General features: G+C 30.1%; 1 protein-coding gene across 1 annotated transcript; it reads left to right on the top strand.

Moving 5' to 3' along the window:
- Positions 1 to 18,173, top strand: LOC139524406 (UDP-N-acetylglucosamine--dolichyl-phosphate N-acetylglucosaminephosphotransferase-like). The gene is made up of 8 exons (XM_071319180.1): positions 1 to 247; positions 7,571 to 7,694; positions 8,673 to 8,886; positions 10,580 to 10,726; positions 13,294 to 13,378; positions 14,247 to 14,435; positions 15,171 to 15,414; positions 15,940 to 18,173. Exons 1-8 carry the CDS (start codon positions 90 to 92, stop codon positions 16,000 to 16,002), a joined length of 1,224 nt encoding a protein of 407 aa, XP_071175281.1. The 5' UTR covers positions 1 to 89; the 3' UTR covers positions 16,003 to 18,173.

Raw genomic sequence — 18,173 nt, forward strand, 5'->3', positions numbered from 1 at the left:
GTTTTCGATCTAGATATTAGAAAAACTGTCATGGTGGACACGTAATTCGCCGGCAAGGTTTCATCAGAACTATTAGCGAATTTACCAAGATGGACACTACAGACTTCCATTTTAATCTCCTTGTCAATGCAGCACTGTCTGTTCTTGGATTCCTGATATGTTACAAAGTGATTCCACCGTTTGGGGAAATGTTTATACAGGCACATCTGTTTGGTATAGACCAGAGTAAAACAACCAAAGCAAAAGTGTATGTCATAGTTTAACAGTCCCTTGATTAACTTAAAGTTCTGAAAGCTCATACTTTACTCCAGTCCTCAAACAAATAAAAGGGATGAGTGCAATAAAAACAGAATGAAGAAGGCACCATCTTCCTGTGGGCATGGTGGGAATCTGGGTCCATTTGCCCCAAAACACTCATCCATTCAGATTTGACTCTGCCTTTCACTTTCACACCCTACATGTTCGCACCGAAAGTCTGATTGCAGCCTGTCTATTGATTTACTGTAAGTGGGCCATTTCAAAAAAAATGAAGCTTTTTACTTTTTGTGGTATATTTTTAAATAAGTTAAGTTTAGAATTATAACACAGGTGTTATAAAATGCAGGATTGTCAGGGCTAGCTGCATGCCAAGTTTCATGAAGATATCTCAAACCACTGCAGAGAAATGTTTTAAAAACAGGCCATTTTTGTCAGGAGTGTGACGCTTTTAGCGTGACATTTAAAAAAATAGAAATTTTCAAAGTAGAATTGAAAAAAGTGGATCGTTTTTATGCTATACTGAAATATTTCTGGTAGTTGCTACATTATTAGTCTTAAATATTTTTGTAATTTTGTCCAATAAAATTTTAAGATATGTAATCACTGACCTTTATTGTGAAGGTATGTACAAAAAATAAAGTCTTTCAAAAAATGACACTTTTAAAATTAAAGCTTCCTTATAACCATGTTTTAAAGTCCAATAATGCCAGTATGGGAAATAAGTTTGTATTGGTATATTAGCACTATAATTAAGGGTATGTTGGTGCTCTAAATCACACATTTTATTGTTTTAATGGACACCAAAGAGAGGCACCAAAAAATGTCAGGAGTGTGACAACTGTCTTTAAACATCTACCAAAGAATACATAGGACTTAAATATTTTCTTCTTCTTTATTTTTCAGAAGTGGCTATTCCAAAGAGAAGAAAAAAAATTATTACAACTGTGATATGTTTATATCATAGATGTGGGAGTGCATTATATATGTCAGGAGTGTGACGCTTTTTTTAAAGCGTTTTCTGTCAATTCATAATTTCACAAGGACAAGTTCAACAAGTTTCTTTGTGTTAGAAATGTTAAAACCAAGTTATATTCCTATCATTTACCTCTTAAAAGTGTAATCTATCATGATTGTTTTGACACAATAAGTTTTAATTGGTCATTTTTCTATTTTTTGTGCACAGTAATGCAAATTTATCAAAGGAAATAAGTGTGTACAGCTATAATATTATATACATGATATAGGAAAGTGAGGAAATGAATTTTGTACAAAATAGAACAATTATTTTGATTTAAAATGGTATATTTAAAGATGTTTCAATGATTAACCATTTAGATGTAATTCGTCACACTCCTGACATGAATTTAACAATTTAAGAAAAATATTAAGATCAGCTTTATTTTTAGGACAGATATTTGAAAGACAGCTAGTAAAATAAAGAAACTTTTGGTAAATCTTCCATTCCTTAAAACATCCACTATACTTGCTGACATAAGCCAGGCAAAATTCTCTAGAAGAAATGATTCAAAGAAAGAGACTTGGAAAGAGAGAACCCCCAAATACTGGCTGAATCTGAAATTAAAAAATGATCAGAGGAAGTTGGAACATCTTAAAATAAAAACTTATAAAACCAAGCTAACAAAAAAAGGCTTAAAGAAAGAAGAACTTTGAATTCCAAATTTGATAAACAATATAAAGAAAAACAAAGGCAGTGGCAGAGAAACAGTAGAAAAAAAGGAAGAAAGATAAAAAAGCAGTTGGGTTGAATATATTAGGACTTAGAATCGAACAAAAACAGCTCAGATTCAAATGAGAACAGATCTGTGACTGTGTCAGATTCCAGATCTACCATTGCACAAGAAAACAACTGCCACAAACAAAAATGCTTGGACGAGTACTTTGAAACACATCATTAAAAATGCTACACCCAGAAGAAAGGGCCTTCTCGAAGAGATCATTTATAAGCATTTTTGTTTTGTGGCAATTGTTTTCTTGTGTGTTGTGCAGGTTTTCTCACTGTAGATCTGGAATCTGACACAGATCTGTTCTCATTTGAATTTTTGAGCTGTTTTTGTTCGATTCTAAGTACTTATTCAATCCAACTTCTTTTTTATCAATCTTCCTTTTTTTCTACTGTTTCTCTGCCACTGCCTTTGTTTTTCTTTATATTGTTTATCAAATTTGGGATTCAAAGTTCTTCTTTCTTTAAGCTTTTTTTTGTTAGCTTGGTTTTATAAGTTTTTATTTTAAGATGTTCCAACTTCCTCTGATCATTTTTTAATTTCAGATTCAGCCAGTATTTGCGGGTCCTCTCTTACGAAGTCTCTTTCTTTCAAATCATTTCTTCTAGAAAATTTTGCCCTGCTAATTTCAGCAAATCTAGTAGATGTTTTAAGGAATGGAAGTTTTACCAAGAGTTTCTTCATTTTACTAGCTGTCTTTCAATTATCTGTCCTAAAAATAAAGCTAATTTTCATATTTTTCTTAAATTGTTAAATTCATGTCAGGAGTGTGACGAATTACATTTAAATGGTTAATCCTTGAAACTTCTTTAAATATTCCATTTTAAATCAAAATAATTGTTCTTTTTTGCACAAAATTCATTTCCTCACTTTCCTATATGATATTATAGTTGTACACACTTATTTCCTTTGATAAATTTGCATTACTGTGCACAATAAATAGAAAAATTACAAATTAAAACTCATTGTGCCAAAACAATCATGATAAATAACACATTTAAGAGGTACATGATAGGAATATAACTTGGTTTCAACATTTCTAACACAAAGAAACTTGTGGGACTTGTCCTTGTGAAATTATGAATTGACAGAAAATGTCTTAAAAAAAGTGTCACACTCCTGACATGTATAATGCACTCCCACATTTATGATATAAACATATCACAGTTGTAATAATTTTTTTTCTTCTCTTTGGAATAGTCACTTCTGAAAAATCAAGAAGAAGAAAATATTTAAGTCCTATGTATTCTTTGGTAGATGTTTAAAGACAGTTGTCACACTCCTGACATTTTTTGGTGCCTTTCTGTGTATTTTTTTTAAATGGCCCTAAAAAGAAAGTCCTGTTCTATGGCAAAAGATGTCAGTAATTGAAATCAATGATTTAGCAATGTGTTAAGTGAATTTTTGTGCAAGTTTACAGCATTTTTCAATCTTTGTAACATATGTCAGGAGTGTGACAAAATACTGAAAATAGAAGGCTTTTTCTACATACAATTACATAAAAACGGTACAATGAAATGACATTTTTATTTTTCCAAATGATCACAAAAACTCAGGGCTTTCAAAGTTTACTATTTTAACTGAAATATATTAAGATTCTTTTTATTGGCAAAAACTTCAATCACTAGTTATTATTTTTTTTTTTAAATTAAGCTATTCAATTTGATTGTTATTATATGATTTAGCAGAAAAGATGGAAATTTTGGTTTTAAAATTTTTCTTATTCTATTGACTTTCATTTGGAAAAGGTTTGAGCGATGTTTTCTTGACTGTTTTATTACCAAACTTGTTTATAAGTAGTATGGTTTCTGTTCAAATGTTTTGAGATGTATGTTATTAAAATTTAAGATTATTCAATGTGTCTGTTTCGTTCTGCTTGAAACTTTGGAATTATAAAATTTAAAGTATCGGTAATAGGGTAAGACAAAAAGAAATGAAAAATATTGAGTTTGAAATTGGACCCCCTATGTCACACTTTTGCTTCATTTTTTTAAAAATGGCCCAAGTGTATAGCTACACATATTTTTTCAATGTAAATGTTTCAAAGAACAAAGCTCTTCCTTGGCCAATCTTCAATGTTTTACTCATACCAAGCTAAATACATGCAGAATTTGCATCAAAGCATAAAATAAAGTGCTCCAACTTAGACCAACTTATATTATTTATTGGAGTACCTATCTTTATACCTTGGACTTGGTTTCTATCAATAGACCACTTTCAAGTTTGTTCTTTACATACCTGCCAACTTTCACGATTTAGGCGTGTACCACACGATTTTGACCCTCTGTCCCGATTACACGATCGTGAAAATAGCCAAAAAACAAACACGATTTTAGTAAAATTTACACGAAAAATATTTTTTTCTCGATTTTGAACTTTTGAAAGTTTTCCCAAGGGAGACAAATCGTGTCTGACAAATTTCATCCAATCAAAATTTAGTGATCACCCATTCACCAGTTGATTAATGTCGGCATAGTAAACAATCAAAGAATCGAAATTTTGAGTTGTTTTTTTTAGCTTGGGTGTTAAATTTATAAAAATTGGAATCATGATGGGCGAGTTATCACTTGCAAAATAATGTAGTTCTGTCACCACCTAAGAAAAAAAAGCGTGTTGCTTCGTGCAAATACTTAGAGAAATGGGAGAATGATGTCAAGTACAGGGGCTGGTTGTCTAAATCAACGTTAGGATTGTGACACGCCTTTTGTAAAGTTTGCAACAGAGACTTTAAAGTTGACCACGGTGGCCTTAATGATGTCTCCAAACATTCTAGTACTGCTTGTGATATTGATCTATATAATATATGAGGGTTTGCCGGGGCGGATCCAGCCATTTTAAAAAGGGGGGGTTCCAATTACATGTCCCCATTCAAATGCATTGATCGTCCAAAAAAAATGGGGGGTTCCAATCCCAGGAACCCCCCCTCTGGATCCGCGCATGGTTTGGATGGGGTTAAATGATTAAAGAATATAATGCCCTTAAAAAATAAAGATAAGGGAATAACGGGCAAAAAAAAATGAAAATTGGAGAAATGCGTGGTCAAATTTTTTGAAGATTAGAGAAAAAAGAGGTTAATTTTTTGAAGATTAGAGAAAAAAGGGGTGAAAATTAAATGTTTACAGAACAACAGACACCCCCCCCATTCCAGACCCTCATATATTGTTTTTTTTTTGTTATTACATTATTAAAATTATTACTTTGTTTTTATTTCTTGACAATGTATCAGACAAACATAAAGTCATCTTACTGGTGTTTATCTCAACAAAAAGAATACAACAATCAAACAATTTAAAAAAAAGATAGGTTATAATAGCATCTTCAACTATCACCCCCCAAAAAAGAAGTATGTCAGACACTTTTAGGAGCCAAATCATAACACGAAAAAATGCTGCAAAAAATTCTACCCTCAAAAATGGTGCAGCGCACAAAAACCCCAATGGCCATTTTCAAAAGTTGGCAGGTATGTCTTTAACTAAAAAATACCTCAGCAATTGTGTGTGCCTTTATGACGTCATTTACCAGATAGAGAGGATTGCCTGTAATTTGCACTATCAACGTTTATCAAGCGTCTACGTGATTGTTATTGTGCAGGTTAAATTTGAAATAATGTTTCTTCTGTAGGTACTTGAATCACAATTCTCTAATGACAGCAGTACTGATTGTCAATTTATTACATGTATTATGATAATTCAATTTGCTGAACATGCTGAATAATTCGTGTAATATAGTATCATAGTTTTCCAACCACTAGGCTAGCTCAACATGGGAACAAAAGTAACGATGCCCCTAAACACACAAATGATTTTCACTAAACCAAAGTTTTTAACAGAACTGCATCAAACTCGAAGGTTGTCTATTTTTCCTTAACTATCTCACAATGTCCGCTGAAAAAATTTAATACACCTGTAGCATATAATACACCTGTAGTTTTGAGGCTAAAACAGATTAAAGAGTATGTTAATTGAACTTGATCTTCTTGACACATTTTGCATGCTATAAAAATAAGAAACTTGGTATGATTGCCAATGAGACATAACCATAATAACAAATGGACCAGCGACCAAATAATGTACATTGTAGATGTTAACAAATATAGATCAACATGATCACTTGACAGACTTCAACAAAAAGCAAATATCATACCACATATAGTTTAGTTTATCAAAGAAAACTCAGCCGCATAAGACTTCGTAACAGAAGCATAATATACACAATATTAATTACAACATAGTTCATAATACATTTTTAAATTATACATCTTCAGAAATAAGTTTGTGTTTATTACAGTTTTAAATTAGACAAGCATCTTTCCTACCTTTTGAATAAAAATTGACAGCTTAGACAGCTCATTACTATTACTATATTTAAGCATGCCAAGTACTTTTTTTCATTTGGATATCTTAAATAATATGGAGGTACGAACTTCACAATTGGTACATTTACTTAAGGAATGACTGTAATATTTTTTCTGTCTATGAAGAAATAACATAAAAAATTTGGTGCACACTGAATAACGTGCGTAGCGGGTTATTTAACAGTGTGCACCACCTTTTTTATGTTATTTCGAATAGACAGAAAAAATATTACAGTCATTTCTTATAATTTAATTCTAAATTCCATTTTAAACCGTAGAAAACCATGAAAAAACGTTGATGATGTCACGGTCACATGACTAAATTGTGTCTATGGGCTCATAACAAAATAACGTCACCCAATCAGAAGACGTGTTACATCCAAAATTAAATTATATATATATGGATATACATCCCCAAGACTAGCTTTACAACAATGTACAAAGAGGACAAATTCTCTCATTTCGTGGTACATTTCTCCATCTTCCTGTTTCGATGGGAAACTTTGTATTACATACCCTTGATTTACATATGTTTACTCTATGACCCCGCCTTAATTTTAACAGATATGGTTCTAAGCAAAACTCTTCTTTAAAGTATAGATAAAATTCCCCCCTTGATGAGTTGTTTATATCTGACATTATCTGAGAACCATTTTTGAATAATACATTGTTTGTAGTACAATTGTATTGAGTTTTAAAAGTCCCAGAATTACACCCTTAAAAAAATTACATGTTACAACTGTTAAACATGGTACCGGTAAAAAGGATATTTTTCATTTACATTTGCATAAGTAAATCAGCTTTTAAATTTTAGAGAAATATTCAATCCTTTAATACAGCAACCATTTTGCAAGAAAGATTCTACATGTATACAACATTAAATGTACCAATTTTATATACCTTTGGAAAATGTTTCTGTTTATTTCTCGACACATGTGAGTGAAATGATCAGTGTTAATTTATTGGATTCGACCATCATGGCCATAATTCTTTGATTTAATGTTTCATGATTTTGTTTATCAAGATAATTATTTTTATGATAAATGTAAGTTTGAATTTAGTGTTAAACATGCATGTTAAATGATTTTAAATACCATTTTATTTTAGGGTACAGAATTTGCAGACTTTATAACATGTACATGTGATCATGATAAACTACTTATATGTGTGTTAATGAATATATCTGAATTTCATGATTGTCTCATATTTGTTACAGCCCTGAAGCCTTAGGTGTGATTTGTGGAGCCATTTTTCTGATAATTATGTTCCTTTTCATACCAGTTCCCTTCTACAAACATCTTTACTACACAGAAAATTACAAGAGTTTTCCTCATAATGAGGTAAGATTGAAATAGTTTTCAGGTTTTAATGATAAATTTAAGATACCTAATTATATATATAACTTTGGATTAAAGAGATTCTTTCTACAAATGTATTATCAGAAAACATGCATGTAGAATGTCAGACATTTCTATAAAATGACTGGTCAAATACATGTACATAAAGTCTAAAGAGACTAATGTAATGGTACAATTTGTCTACAAGGGCAATTAACAAACAGTAAAATGTAGTTCAATGGCATTTTTTTATCAATTGTTTATTTATTTATTACTTTTTAATTTTATAAACCAAAATTTATATGAAAAAAAAACTGAAGTTTACAAAGCCATGTTATAAATTTTGAATTTAGATTAGCATGATTAGGGTCATTTTAAGTGATCATATGGTCAGTTATTGTACAGAGAAATAAGTCAATCTAGTAACAGTATCCTAATTATAAACCACATTCATTTCAGTCTTAAGTGAAGAGAAAAACAACTGTATCATTGTGTATTGAAATAAGTCTTTCATTGATTTCTATTTGCTCTGTGTATATTTGGTCAAACTGTCTGTGTCACAGTGGTATATACATATGTATACACTATACATGTAGTATACACCCTCTCTATATATACCAAAAATTAAAAGAAACAACATATGTGTTATATCATGTATATCAATGGTAGAAGTGAATGGTATCATCACTTGTTTCAGTAATTTTGAATGGAAATCAAGGGAGACAAACTTTATTTCTTATATATCATAATTACTGATTGTGTGATGTTTATACATTTGTACATGTAACACCATATTATCATTGATTATAGTTCAATGATCATGATGATCATTGATGATGTTGACCGTTGTACATATAACTAATTCATATTTTAATTTGTATCTCGACTTTTTAATTCTGGCATACATTGATATGATTGTTCATTTACGGTACATTTTACAATATATTTTATGTAAATCATCTATTTTTTTGTTTGTTTCAGTATATAGAATACATAGCAGCACTACTATCTATATGCTGTATGATATTCTTGGGTTTTGCTGATGATGTGTTAAACCTGAAGTGGAGACACAAAGTCATGTTACCAACCATTGCTTCTCTCCCTTTATTGATGGTCTACTTTGTCAATGTTGGATCTACTACAATTGTTGTACCAAAACCTTTCAGGATGTACCTAGGACATGATGTTGATTTGAGTAAGTGCTGATCAATAAGAAAATATCTATTTTCAATTATCTATACAGGGATCTCCATGGCCTGTTTAACGATGGCGCCCCGCCATCGTTCAAATGTCTTGCGCCATCGTCAAATGACTTGCTCCATCGTTAAATTGTTTTTGCGCCATCGTTAAATTGTCTCCGCCATCGTTCAAAACTTCATCGTATTTTGTAGCCTGACGCCATTTTTTTTTATCAATTATAATCAAATGCATGTAATTCATAACCTTACGCTTTTTATGTTATAATCCAATACAGTTCTAACGCCTGGGGGATATCCAGATTAAGATCGCTAATCACTTGTACACTTATACAGGTAGATCAACAAACTAGACAGGAGAATACTATCTGAGGATAGACGATCAATTTGTCAAATTAATCAAATAAGTTTCAGCAAGTGATTATGATGATTTAGATTAAATAAATTAATTAATAATCCAGTTACAAAGAAAACAGTTTAACAAGTCGAACACGTGCTTGATTTTGACTTACGCAATCAGCATCCCCCTTTTTTAAGAAGTACAAATTAAGACGCAAAACAGTAAATATTATTTCATCGCAAATAACTCGAGTACTGCTGTAATGATAATTTAGAATTACTTTAAAAGTTTAAAAGTAAAAACTTTAAAAATATTTCCTGTAAAGAAATATCGTATCGTAATTCCGAATTCATTTCGTATATTACAATCAAATTGATACATCCGCGTTTCCGGTTTCTTTTTTAGACTCGAAAGATGCATGTTGCACAGCATCAATTTGCCAGATAAAGTCATTAAAAACCTTTTCATTTGTCAACATTTGCTTTGTAAATCTCTTTAACCTTTTACATAACCCGTACGAATCGTTTTGTTGTTGCTGCAAATCAGCCATACCGGTAATGGGTTCTGAATTTGACAGTGTCCATGAAAAATAAGCTCCACATCATATGATTTTTAACCCCCATAACAATTACCAAAAATACAAAAAATCTACATGAGGACCTTCATGACAGCTTTTGGTCATTCTCAACTAAGGGGGGATCATGAAGGCTTGGCATTTGAATGATTAAAAACGGCAATAGATGAAAATATTGATACTTCTAATTCTATAATGAAAATTCAAATAAATATAATTTAAATAAGCAATGAATTAGCATGTTCACCATTCCTTGTATTGAAGGATAAAATACTTCCGATCGCGCTACACTGTACAGCGTAGACACGGTTTGTAATGGTTAAAGTTCCTCCATCGTTCAATTTTCATCCATGGAGATCCCTGCTATACCAAAGCTTTGAAGCTGCATCAACCACACATTAAGTACAAATGTAAAGTTTACACTAACTCAAACAATGGTTTAAATAAATTTTTATTGTGTACATCTTGATCTATGCCCATATATTATTCAAGGCTATGGGTAATGTTGCATAAATATTGATATGCCATGTATGTCAATTTGACAATAACTTTGCAACATGATAAAATGAAGATGAAATAAAGAAAAATGAAGGAGATGACTCAGGTGTGGTATGATAGCCATTGAGACAACTATTGTGTGGCCTTCAAAAATAAGGAAAATACATACTACTAGATTTGTATATAATTTTCAAATTTATTTTGCAATTTTGTTGATTTATATACAATGTATATCATCATTTATATAAAAATGTACATATATGTTGTGTATATTTTTCAGGTATCTTGTATTATGTATATATGGGTATGTTAGCTGTATTCTGTACCAATGCTATAAACATTCTGGCTGGAGTAAATGGTTTAGAAGCTGGACAATCATTTGTAATTGCTGTTTCTGTTGTTATATTTAACATCCTAGAATTGTCAGGTAAAGTATTATGTATGATGGTAATGAGTGTAGGAGTAACATTCCTTTCAGTTTTATTTAAATATTTTTTTATTTTAAAATTGTCTGTGAAGATTGATTACACAAAATAGGACTGTAGGTTCCTTTAATTTTTGAGAATTTGAGAAAAATTGAATTTTCATAAATATCTGATTTCGTAGTTTTTCTAAAGACTTTATACCAGCCAATAGAAAATTAATACCTGTGGTTGATCTATACCTGAGAAGTGCAAGAAAATTGGTATTCCAATAATAGAAATGACTTCACAGTACATTTGTGGTTGAAAAACTTTTGTTACATAGACAAATGAGGACAAGGTGGTAAGGGCTATTCCATAAAAATATACATGGTACTCAGGGAAGTCTTATTCAAAGTGGGGTAATAACCTAGAGAGGCAAATTTGGAATTTCACTTACATATCCACTGTATTTGATACCAACACATAGAAGAGATTTCAAAGTGCCTCCCCTTGGTATGATGTATGTTTTTAATAGAACATCCTTGAGATATCTAACTCCAATTTTTTTATTATAGAAAACGTCTTGAGATACCTAACTCAAATTTTCACTAACATATAGCCTGAAATAATTTCCTGTATAGTATCATATTCATTTTTAATAATGTAAAAATAGTCTAACTTAACTTGCTAATTTTTATAATATCCATTTTTATATTCTTCTATAAACATGATAAATGGAAAAAATGCTGAATTTGCCATTTCTGTACTGTAACTGTACTTTGACTAAACTTAATTTATTAAACTTATAAACAATGCTTATTACTACCAAACACAAATCAAGTTTAAATTTTGGTGGTGTCACTTTCACTGTTATAGTGTTATGCTGCTTTGTATTTGGAAATTTTTCAAATGTGCTGTTTTGCACTCAACAAACAGAAACAGATGTCTCCGGAAAAAAGTTTCAAAGAAAAACAAAACGACAATAAGTTTGAATTTGTACATTGACTTGCCTACTTACATGCTATGTCATCAGTGTCCAATGAACACTTTCTTTTTTCATTATTTATCCTGTCCCTTCTGTAGTAATTTTTGAGATACAATAATTGTCACTGTATATTAAAAAAAGCTATTTCTTATTTTGATTCTCATGTTTATAATAAGTTAATTTAATACTGTAAATTCAGAAATTATCAGAAGTTTTTATAAATGTGAAAAATGTGACTCTTTGAATATCACAATATGAACACACATTCTTTTATGTAATACATATATCTGTATGTTACTATTCCTAAAATCACAATGATTAAACTCATATTTGTCCAATCTTCAAAAATCCTTATAATAACTTCATGCAATAATTTCTGAATTAACAGTAAATAAATTGAATAATTTTAAATATTTACTTGTACTTTACAGTTGATAATAAAAATGATTTAGTAAAAAGTAAGATGGTGTAATTTTTATATGGTTTTGGGCTTTGCTAGAATAGTACATTGTACCTTGTCATATAACACCTTTGGTTTAGACTAGTCTATTTGATAAAAAAAAAACCAGTCAAATTTACAAATTCAAAGAATGTTGATTGATATTTTGTCCCTCCATTGCTTCTAGTCACAAGAGAGGGATCTAGACATTTGCGATGATCTAAAAAAAATACAGAAGATGAACTGCTCAGATTAATTAAAATCAGAAAAAAAATAAAGCTTCATGTACATGTAATGTGAGCTTTTTGTTGCATTTTATATGCATTGCTCACCAACTTCCAGTTTCCCACATTCTTACACCTAAATCAAAGTCCATGCTTCTTAAAATATTGTATAAAGCTTCATGTGAACACCTTTTCACATTCATTGCATGTAATATTGAAGTTAACCATACATATAGCAGAAGTATCATTAGTGAATAATAGCGAACAGCACATCTTGTTTTTATGCCCCACCTACGATAGTAGAGGGGCATTATGTTTTCTGGTTTGTGGCTCTGTTCGTCCGTCCGTCCATCCAGGTTAAAGTTTTTGGTCAAGGTAGTTTTTGATGAAGCTGAAGTCCAATCAATTTGAAACATAGTACACTTGTTGCTTATGAGATGATCTTTCTAATTTGTAAGCCAAATTAGACTTTTGACCCCAATTTCACGGTCCACTGAACATAGAAAATGAAAGTGGGAGTTTCAGGTTAAAGTTTTTGGTCAAGGTAGTTTTTGATGAAGCTGAAGTCCAATCGACTTGAAACTTAGTACACTTGTTGCTTATGATATGATCTTACTAATTTTAATGCCAAATTAGATAATTACCCAATTTCACGGTCCATGGAACATGGAAAAGGATAGTGTGAGTGGGGCATCCGTGTACTTTGGACACATTCTTGTTTACTAGAAAGTTTAAGTAATTAGCCAAAATGCATTGTATTTGACTGCATAAAAGTACTTTTTTGTAGGTCCATGTACATACAAAAGAATCTTCAGTGTGGCATAGTTTTACAAAATGTAAAATAATTGTATGTAATTAATATAAAACATTAGTATTACTGTACTACATTCAGGACATTATTATGCTTATTCCAACATTATATTAACAATTGTGTTATTTCAGGATGTTGTACAGAGGCACATGTATTTAGTTTATATTTTATGATGCCATTTATAGGAGTTTGTCTAGCTTTGCTCATCCACAACTGGTAGGTATAAACTTAATATGTGTAACAGTTATCTACCTTTCTAAATGATGCTGTTTTTTAAATGACTGTAAAATTTGCTGCTTTTTATAGTGGTATGGTGATATCATTGTCGTCAAACAAAGCCATTTGATTTGCAGACAATAACCTGAGCATATTAAAGTATATGGATATCTATGAAATTGTTCAACAAGGTTCCATACCACAAAAGGGTTGTTGTGAACAGTTTGCTTTTGTTCCCTTTTTGGTATAAAATTCAAACATGTTTCTGGTTTGCAGACTATAATATAAGTATTAGTGTATGAATTTGTAAGAAATTATATCACAATGTTACATACCACAAGACTGTATTGAATTTAGGCGTTATGGCCATATCCTTAGAAATATGAGGTAAAAAAACAGCAATTTTAAAACTTTGTTTTATTATTTGGTTGTTGCGAAGCATTTTTGATAGCATTGCAGTGTCAATCAGAGTATGTGTCATGCTTCAGGTAATAATTCAGAAGAGGATAGTAAATAACTATTGTTTCGGATTAGCTAACTCAATCAAAGATATCAGGCTTATGATTTTGTATGCAAGGCTCAAGTAAAGTCTACAAAATACTCATCAATAAAACTCCAAGCCAAAAAAAGTTAAAAATCAAATAAAGTGCAAATTCTAAAAGCAGCATTGAGGGCCTTAAATTCTGAAATTTTTTGCCAAAAGCCAATACTTGTCAGAATTGTGAGACAAGTGAATGCTACTCAGTAATGACAGACAACCCTAGAATAGGTAGTTAATTTAGTCAGAAGACTTGACAAAATCTAATTTTAATCTCCTTAGTGATTATCTTTCCAATTGACTTTTTTATAACATTATATTTTATTACAGGTATCCATCTCGAGTGTTTGTTGGAGATACATTCTGTTATTTCTCAGGGATGACATTTGCTGTTGTAGCAATTCTAGGACATTTTAGTAAAACTATGTTACTATTCTTTATACCACAAGTTGTCAACTTTGTGTATTCAGTTCCACAGTTATTTAAATTTGTTCCATGTCCACGACATAGATTACCAAGGTAGGTTTGTTTACAAAAACTAATTATAAGAAACATTTAATATACTTTGATTGAAATTAATATATTAATTAGTGAGTTTAAATTCAAGATAGTATACAAAAGTGGAATGCGAAACTAAGGGCCAATAAAAATTTACTGGCTGAAGAAAAACTTACACCATGACAAAATCAATCAGACAAACAAACAAGCTGTAGCAATTAAAATGCCATAAAACACTTCACAGAAAACTTGAGAGGAAAATTAACTCCATCAAAAACCAGATGGTGGAAGTCTGTGCTCCTGAAGACTACACATTTCATGTTCAACCAGTGGCACTCCTTGTATTGCTTATTGCAAGTTAAAAAAGGATGATAGTTTACATTCAATGATAGCAGAAAGAAGAAAATGGTGCATTTCAATTGCTACATTTATAGATATTCATCTGGTTTATATTTGTTTAAATATCATACTTAATTTTTCTTATCTCTGAAATGTTCAAGATTCAGTTTGTTATAATTATGACTAAGAATTTTTACCAAGATTTTAAAAACTCTGGAGATTGAGAGTTTAAGACTTGATTGTGGTCGTTATGTTTGACTTTGATCTAAAATTAACCAAGATTGTTAACGTTCCTGCCAAAGTAACTACTAAAAAGTTGCCCTTTATTCTGAGATTCATAGTTTTGTATTGATCATTACAATATATTATATGCTAGATGTCATTTTGTACGTTAAAGTTTCCTCTTTTTCATTTCAGATATAACAGTAAAACAGACAAAGTAGAAATGAGTTGCACAAAATATAGATATAGTCAATTAAACATTATTGGAAAGTTATGTGTGACAATATTTCGATTATTACGAGTGATAGAAGTAAAGGATAATGTAGGAGAAGATGGACAATACACAGAGTGTAACAATATGACATTAATAAATCTTATATTGAAATTCACTGGTCCATTACATGAGAGAACTTTAGTCGTCATACTTATGGCAATACAGGTAATCTTTTTCAACATATTGTAATTTTCTGGTCCTTTGCTTATTTTCAAATTAAAATTTTTTTTTTTAAGATCATTTCATAAAAATTCTAAATAGAAAAAGTTGATGCGAGATCAATTTGAATGAGACATCAACCTGACAAAACAGTAAGAGAGTTAGCCTTTTCATAATTCAAAAGACTATATGTAATCTCATTGTTTGTACACCAACATGAAAATAATGTTACACCATTGGTTTAATTTCCATTGTTATCACGTTTTAAACCAATTAAAACATTTTGGTGTACGCTTTTGGATATACTACCCAGATTGCCTTAGATTGTTAAGCAGCGATTTAAGAAGGCGCATTTGGATATACTACCCAGATTGCCTTAGATTGTTAAGCAGCGATTTAAGAAGGCATCTTTGAAACATTTAAATAATTTTGCTGATTTAAATTGTAAATTGGATAAAATCCACAAACCAAAATTATCCACCAGGTCAACTGCCTTTCTTGCTTATAATTTTTTATATTTTATACTTGCAGATCTTGTGTAGTGGAATAGCATTTTTCATCAGATATCATCTAGCCAAGTTATTCTATGATTAACAGAGAAAACTATAAAAACTACATACATACAGCTGATGATTGCTTGGTCAAAATCTTTCATAATTTTTTAAGCTGTTTAAATATGATTTAATAATGCTTTATAATAATTCAACTTGGGTTAACCAGAAATGTCATGAATGTTACTTTTTATAGTGTACAAGTCTTTATCATACTTTACTGTGAAAATTTTGTATTCTATTTTTTTAATTAATGATGTTTAAATCCTCATATATATATATTCTTATGAAGTATTTGATGTATATCTGAATATATTTCCATGGAGTATTGAAAATGTGAAAATGAATGTTTAAACACAAACTTGTTGAATTGTTAAATACTGTTAATTGGATTGTTTCACACTCGACACAATGCAAGTTTGACCATTGCAATTTCAGGAAATGCTACAAACAAATAATGCTATCAAAAAAATAATTGTAATTTTTTATAAAAATTTCCTAAAACTTTCTGAAATTACTGTGATTCTTGTATTTGTTTAGTTAAATTTGCATACAGCCATTTACAAAAAAGTTTGCTTTTAAAATTAGTTAGATGACTATCAGATTTACCCTTAAGTCAATCTGAAAACTGTAATTTAACTTTAAATAATACATACATAGTGATTAATAAATCCCTAATCTATACCAATTGATATACAGGAAATTGGAATTTTTTCATTATGAGATACAATACATACTCATTGTAAAATTATCAGTATGTTCAATTCCTCTTCTCAAATTTCATGTCTATTAAAATTCTGCGTGTGCAATTACTTGCTGTGGGTTCTTTTTTGGCAAGTTGACCTGGCAGGATCCTATTAAATAATTTCAATTACATGTATATACAAGAAATAGAAATTTTGGAGACAATCATATTATTTTTACTGATCATAGACTAAGTTTACCTAACTATAAAGATAATAACTACCACATTGTAAATTTTTATTTCATTTGTGTAATCTCTATTATATTTTTGTCAGAATAAAACAGGGTAAAGTCAATTTGATTAAACAAATTACAATTTGGACATATATATAAATAAATTGCAGGTGGGGTGCAACACTTAACATCATGTCGCAGTAATTATTAAACCAGTTATAAACTTTATTCTCTTAATAATTTTTAAGTTATCAATTTTAAAAGATACATGTGTTAATGATTTTTTTTCTCACCATTATGACCGTGTAAATGTACATGAATTATTTCAATGTAACAAAGTGTTTTCTTTGCCTGAATTTTCTGTATACAATGGTTCGTGTTTTAAAGAACTCTGATGAAATTTGAACTGTAGTGTCCTGCTCAATACATGTAATAATAAATCAAATCACTTTTTAAATCAAATATTTTTTCTCTGCTCAAATTTCTGTTATTTGTAAATTTGTTATAGTTATCCTGAAAATATGCTTTTAACATACATATAAAAAAATTATATTTTGCAATATGTATATTCTACAAATTAGCTTGACTAATGTTTGCATTTATTAGTTTTAAACATTGTTAATATAAAGCCTAGTCATCTTTTCTGTATCCATCATTTCCTGGATCAGACAAGGCTGTTATTGGTGCATTTTGTCTAGATTGAGTGATAATGAATGTGTTTGTTGTGTAACATTTTTGACATAATGTATTACGTTTTATTTGGGTACATCTCTACCTTAATGTGATAATTGGCTTGAAGTCACATCAAAGATATATATATATATATAACTTTTATTTATACTAAGTAAGTTTTTCTTTGTATGAAAATTAATCAAGAATTATTAAACCTGTTTAAACTATTTTATAAGCTTTGTATGAAAATTAATCAAGAATACTTTAACCTGTTTAAACTATTTTATAAGATCTTGTGCAAATTATATGGCTTTTGTGCACGAGAACTATATAGGTTTAAATATGTTTTAAATGAATGCAGGAAATACTTCAAGTCAAGGCACAAGTAAAGGCAAATGTTAGTATGAAAGAGTTGTTAGTTATGATTATAGTGTGTTGAATAGTGATGATTAAAGTAACCTTCTCTATTATAAATGTAGATTGAAATCCAGATTCTGTAAAATGTTATGTCACAAAGAGGGGGGCAACTCAATCAGTGAGTCTTTTCTATGGATATTTATTGAATATTTTGTTATAAATAGCTTTGTTATGTTTTACTCCAATAAAGATAAACATGGAAAAATA

This window comes from Mytilus edulis, chromosome 5 (assembly GCF_963676685.1).
Source record: "Mytilus edulis chromosome 5, xbMytEdul2.2, whole genome shotgun sequence".
Lineage (NCBI taxonomy): Eukaryota > Metazoa > Mollusca > Bivalvia > Mytilida > Mytilidae > Mytilus > Mytilus edulis.

Coding starts and splice junctions, on each gene's coding strand:
- LOC139524406 (XM_071319180.1), top strand. CDS start 90: ATGGACACTACAGACTTCCATTTTAATCTCCTTGTCAATGCAGCACTG. Junction 14,436..15,170: donor CCACGACATAGATTACCAAG/GTAGGTTTGTTT, acceptor TTTTCATTTCAG/ATATAACAGTAAAACAGACA. Junction 15,415..15,939: donor TCATACTTATGGCAATACAG/GTAATCTTTTTC, acceptor TTATACTTGCAG/ATCTTGTGTAGTGGAATAGC.